The following is a 6,496-nucleotide window of genomic DNA, read 5'->3' as shown; positions in this document are numbered from 1 at the left end:
TGTGTGTGTGTGTGTGTGTGTGTGTGTGTGTGTGTGTGTAAATATATCACTTAAAATATTTCGTTAAGGACATGTTCTCAGACAACATGTATATGCCACGTTTACCTATCCTCATTGAAGTAGTTTCCCTTCACGTTCGCCTTTTAATGCCGTTTATGAAGTATATGAACGTTAGCATCCAAAGTAAGGGCTTTAAGGTGGTTGCCCGGTTTGCTAGAAATAGCAGCCCCCGCCCTGCATTTCCCAAATCGAACCTTTCAGTCTTAAAATGGGAGTGGGATTGGATCATGAATATACAAAGAGGCGTGATGGTCACACTTAGAATTCTTTTTAATTCTGTTGTCCATTCAAGCTTGCTCATAGACTCCATGAACGTCACAACTTCTCACTTCCTCTAAAATCTAAACCGGTGAATTTAATCAAAGGTAACTAATATTGCACTTCATTGCGTAATATTACCTTTAGGAGCTAAGAAATATTAGTACTAAGCTCCCTGCCCCCATGGATCGAATCAGCGTTACGGTTTCGAATCACGGTTGGAACAATTTCCCTTCAATAACCTTTATGGAATTCTTTGAAAGCAATTAACGTATAAATTTCAACCATTTCTCGCTAGAAAAAAAACCCCTCTCATTTTTATTGTTAAGCTTATTAAAAAGAAAAAGCACTTATTAATCATTTTGAAATTTGGCGGCAGCTTCAAATGCAGATATAACTGGCAAACTATTTTCCATTAAAAATTGGACCAGGCTCCAGTTTGATCTGGCAGTGTTTCTGCAGCTGGATGCCCTTCCTAACGCCAACCATTCCGTAAGTGTAGAGGGTGCTTTTTATGTGCCACCAACACAAGGGCCAGAGTAGGCTGGCAAAGACCACGATCGGCTGGTGCTTTTTACGTGGCACCGGCAGTTTGATTTGGTTCCGTGCTACTTTAAGTTTCAAACCGTTTTAAATACTATATGTCACTCCTACTAAATGTGTTGAGTGGCGTTTTTCCACTCACTTGTATATATATATATATATATATATGGTTCAAATGCAGAGACAGGTGAGACAAAAACAGAGACAGGTGAGTGAATAACAAGCAGGTGTATTAGTTTGAAGCTTGGGAAGAATGGATTTCGAGCCTTTGGTCATTGACAGAAAGGGACGTGAGGTAAAAGTGGAGCGAGAATAAATGTGTTTAATAATTTCACATGTTGATGTTGTTGTTGTTGTTGGCACTCGTGGAGCTTTAGGTGTTTTCGCTCAATAAACACTCACAACGCCCGGTCTGGGAATCGAAACCGCGATCCTATGACCGCGAGTCCGCTGCCCTAACCACTGGGCCATTCCGTCTCCACTATATACATGTACACACATTCACACACATGTATATCCTGGTGCAGTCTTCTGACTTGCTATTTCCTGTTGAACCGTCCAACTCATGCCAGCATGGAAAACGGGAATTAAATAGTAATAATAATGATGATGATGATGATAATGATACACACATACATCCAGTATGTAAGATATCCCGATATTTATACAACGTATATAAAAAAATGTGTTCATTTATTTAAAACATAAATTAATCTATAATATTTATTAAGATATTCTGCAAATGTTGAAAATTTCCTGTTCACTTCAAGCCCCCAAGTTAAAAGTGGTCTGCTCATTCATGTGTCTTGAAAATTACTATCTTCCTTAGATCTATGTAATGCAACTGAGTTCCATGTGGCCGAAGTATTGTTTTGAAAGGTTTACTAAAGAAACACTGTCTGAGGCAGATCTGCCTAAAAATCGTTCAATGTACTTCGACAAAACATAATAGCTAACGTAAGTACCCTTTTTTTTCGTAATGTTTACTTAATTATTTAATGATTGGTAACTTTAATGTTTACACAAGGTGCTCCGTTGCTATTTGCGGTGTTTATGTTACCCATAGATAAGGACAAAATATATATAGTTGCGGGGATTAAACGATTAAAGATCTGATTTATCATCTAATTCTATTATAAATCGACATTTAAATATATGAATCACAGTATAAGTTCTCTTTCGTAAGTAGTTCAAAGTCAGTGAAGTGGAAAATTTTAAATCTCGCAATTAACACGAAGGTATTGATTTCTTTCAATGTCCATCTTTTCATGATCAAAGGGCGTTGTAATTAATTAAATCAAATACTCCGACAGTAATTAACTATTACTATACTACTGTTAAGATTTAATGAGCTATTGGAAGCTGAAGTATCGAGCCAGGTACCATAACTTCCCCAATCCCGGCTTTTGACCTTTCTAACCATTTCCACTGACTTCTCTTGATCGATGCGAAACATCGAGGGGAAAGAAACCTTTCTGCAGTCGATCGACCTGCTAGAAGTAACAGTCAGATATCTCAAATCACATTTTACTGTCTTAACAGAAAGATGACACATTTGAAACTACTGTGATGGGAAAACTAGATCTGCCTGAAATGGGTGGATTTTCAGAGCCGACCTATAGCTAAGCAACAGCTTCTCGTGGTGATAAAGCTTACTTCTTATCTGTAATTTTCAATAAAAGACATTTTCATAACAAAAGGAAATCGATACAGGAAACATCTGTGATGCATTATTATTTTCTTTTATTGTTTAATGTTTGCGACGATTAAATCTCATTGCTAATTTCAAACCACTTATATAACATAATTACACTGAAAAATTGTGTCGAAGTGTTGCGTTTTAAAGAGATTAACATTCCAGATATAATTATTGCTTCTAAAAAATTTTTGTCTTTGTCTTTCAGACGATTTTGTTTCCCAGTTTTTTTTTTGTTTTTTTTTCATAAACCCACGCTGCCATGAATTATATAGTTTTTAAATATCATTTTCCCTTGAATCTATGCTGCGTGTATTTTGCGGTTCGATTAATATAGTCAAAATTAATTAATTATTTCCAGTATCTCCAAGGTTTTTGAGACCAGCGGCATCACCATCACAATAGCTATTAATGTTGATTCCCCAGATCAATTCTGGTGAAGTGATGTTTTTTTTTTAATTATTTTGTAATGTTAATGAAGATATGTATTCTAGGCTATGATGCGTAGCTGAGATTCAGTAACTCTGAAGAATTACTCTTTAAGTCCTGATCGCTCTTAAGTTACAGTTCAAAACTCCTGTACTTAACGTCAAATTGTAATTCAATGAGTTGAAAGTAAATGTCGTCTGCCATTTCTACCAAAGCCTTTGACTTTTACTTGTTTCAGTCATTGGACTGGGGCCTAGCTGGGGCACTGCCTAGAAGGGCTTTATTTGAACAAATTGACAGCAGTGGTGGGAGACAAACACAAAGACACATACACGTACACATGCACATACATACATACTGGACTTCTTGCAGTTTCCATCCACCAAATCCACTTACAAGGCTTGGGTGAGCCGAGGGCTATAATAGAAGACGTGCTTAAGTCGCCACACAGTGGGACTGAACCTGAAACCATGTGGTTGGGAAGCTTCACATCACCACTTAGCCCTTGGTTGGCTTTAGAAGAGTTCATTATTATTGCAAACATCTGGGCCAGTCTCATTGGTTACAATGAATAAATCAGATGATTGAAAATGATTTTTTTTTTCCTATTATACAAATCAAAGAGACGTACTTGTTGGCTTGAGACTAATGAAGTTAATGGAGCTGATGTGTTCCCAATACATTTCTATTAATAGACATAGCTATGACTCAACAATATATATATATATACATACACTACTACTTTCCTGATATATATAATACATATATTATGCATCATATATATAATATATGTGTGTGTGTGTGTGTGTGTGTGTGTAATAGATTACATAGCTGGTGCTGTCATGTATGCGTCTTGTCCCTACCTTTGAAACGTGGAGTAGATAAAACAGGGAACAACTGATGAAGGGAATGTTCTTTACATTACATTTCTCGTTTCTCTATTTATTTCTTTCATTGTTTGAAAAAAAGTTTGTTTTCTGTGTCTGTTTTATGTTCTCGTTTCTCTTATTGTTCACGTTTTTCTGATGTCCTGTACCCATATATGCATGTATATATAATGTGTGTGTGTTTATGTATATATATATATATATATATATACATCTATGAGTATGATTCTTTGTGTTTGTTCCCCTCACTGCTTTACAGCTGATGTTAGTTTGTTTACATCCCCAAGCAGTTTGACAAAAAGGGGCCAATTGAATAAGTATCAGGCTCGGGGAAAAAAATAGGTACTAGGGTGGATTCTTTCAATTGGAACCCTTCAAAGCAGTGCTCCAAAATGGCTGCAGTCTAATGATTGAAACAAGTAATATATATATATATATATATATATATATATATATACATCTACACACACACACACACACACACATATACATACATTCATCTCTGGTACCCCACTAATAGCTATGTGTACTAACAGATAAATGTAATCCTCCAATACTACCCGATTAATAGATATGGCTATACTTTAATTCCCCTCCCAATAAATATGTCTACATGTCCCTTTTCTCACTTCTCTTATCTCTGAATAATTGAACTAAGGCTGACTTTGTTTTCTCTTCTTCAGATTGGTTTGTGTTATGTTGGAAGAACTGTTACAGTATGAGGTATCTGAATACCTACATCTGCCAGTCTGGCTCTTGCTTCTGGCAATTATTTCATTCACTTATCTCAGCAGATTTTGGATGAAGCAAACCAAAACTAAGGTAAAGTAAGATTCATATACATCAGTAGTCCTCAACTGGGAGTCTGTATAACTCTTGGGGGTCCATATAAGATTTTGTGCTTAAAATCTGTGTGCAATAAATTGGTTTTGCTTCTACAATAAATCAAATATTAAAAAAATTTTTATACAATTTCTAATAATACGAGGGGGTGCTGAAAAGTTCCTGGCTTTAAGGGTATCATGAAAGGCCTGGTTGGAAGCCCAACATTCCAAAATCTTTTACATGGCTTAGAAAAACTGAAGGGCTGCTGCAATAAGTGTGTAAATATGAGAGGGGGAATATGTTGAATAAAATCATAATTAAAATGATCCTGCTGTATTTTCTTTTACCCAAAGTCAAGAGCTTTTCAGCACCCCTTCATATTTAATTATAAAAATGATAGGATGTTTTTAAACATTGAATGGTTATGGATGCCCACCAGAATTACATAAGAATCCAAGGAGTCAATAGGTAGAAAAGGGGTTGAGAACCACTGATATACAGCATTATTGTTTGAATCTATGAGTACACTTCCTTTTTGTTAATAGCTCCCCATGCCATGTGGCTCATAAGACTTCCACTCTCTCTCTCTCCATGTTGTCCAGTTGATGGCTGTGGTTCACATCTCGTTCCACATTCCCCATGCACCAGCCAGCTTCTCTTTTTTCAACTGTTCTTCTCCAAGCGTTCTGTGCGTCCTTCTTCCTTCAGGGGACCATGTTGTGGCTATCATACAGTCATTGTTGGCATCTTTCCTCAAGAGCGAGTACACTTTAGCATGTGTTAGTTGGTCTAACTAACTACACCCACTGAAAGATGCAAAAGCAAGTGGCCACACGGTTTTGTGTTCACAGCTTGCTAATTAGCAGAACCATTTTTTTTTTTCCAGCCGTAAACATAAAATTATGTTGCATCTGCAAGGGGTACAACCTGCCTGCTAAAGCACATTCCAGTGTTCAAAGGGTTAGCACTCACAGTGGAGGCATATGGCCGAGTGGTTAGGGTGTTGGACTCATGATTGTAAGACTGTGGTTTCGATTCCTGGACTAGGTGATGCATTGTGTTGTTGAGCAAAACACTTCATTTCATATTGCTCCAGTCCACTCAGCCAGCAAAATTGAGTAATCCTGCAATGGATATGTGTCCTATTCTTTATTTTTATATTCCCAGGTTGCAGAGGTTAAAGAATCCGTGGAGAAAACCATTTCCAAAGATTGCAAAACTGAGGTCAAAGAATGGAAGAGATCGTTACACATTCTCTATGGATCTCAAACTGGACATTCAAAGGTAATGTATTAAGCAGCTTACATTATTATTTATTATTATTATTATTATTACTCAAGTTCCACCGAGGTCGACTTTGAGATAAATTAAGTACCAGTAAGACACTGGGGTCGATGTAGTCAACTAGTCCCCTCCCACAAATTTCAGGCTGTGTGCCTTTAGTAGAAAGGATTATTATTGTTAAGCTGGCAGAATCGTTAGCATGCTGGGCAAAATGCTTAGCGGTATTTTACCTGTCGCTACGTTCTGAGTTCAAATTCTGCCAGGGTCAACTCTGCTTTTCATTCTTTCGAAGTCGATAAATTAAGTACCAGTGAGACATTGGGGTCAACTAGTCCCCTCCCACAAATTTCAGTCCATGTGCCTTCAGTAGAAAGGATTACTATTATGATGATGGTGCATGACCTAGTGGTTAGGGTGTTGCACTCATGGTGTATTGTATTTTCGAGCAAAAACTCATGTCACGCTTCTCTGTGATCACTTCAACATCTGACATGTGGTACACCATGTACCTGTT

General features: G+C 37.1%; 1 protein-coding gene across 1 annotated transcript in view; it reads left to right on the top strand.

The window, feature by feature from the left end:
- Positions 1–1,402: 1,402 nt before the first annotated feature.
- LOC106880685 (S-adenosyl-L-methionine-dependent tRNA 4-demethylwyosine synthase TYW1) overlaps positions 1,403–6,496 on the top strand; it is a 15,641-nt gene continuing 10,547 nt past the window's right edge. Inside the window, exons 1-4 of the mRNA XM_052976791.1 lie at positions 1,403–1,502; positions 1,691–1,818; positions 4,557–4,695; positions 5,866–5,982. Coding sequence (XP_052832751.1) covers positions 4,570–4,695; positions 5,866–5,982 — 243 coding nt within the window. The 5' untranslated portion in view covers positions 1,403–1,502; positions 1,691–1,818; positions 4,557–4,569. The remainder of the gene's footprint in view (positions 1,503–1,690; positions 1,819–4,556; positions 4,696–5,865; positions 5,983–6,496) is intronic.

This window comes from Octopus bimaculoides, chromosome 25 (genome assembly GCF_001194135.2).
Source record: "Octopus bimaculoides isolate UCB-OBI-ISO-001 chromosome 25, ASM119413v2, whole genome shotgun sequence".
Classification (NCBI taxonomy): Eukaryota; Metazoa; Mollusca; class Cephalopoda; order Octopoda; family Octopodidae; genus Octopus; species Octopus bimaculoides.
Note: the sequence above shows the minus strand (reverse complement) of the source record. Positions and strands in the feature narration are given on the sequence as shown.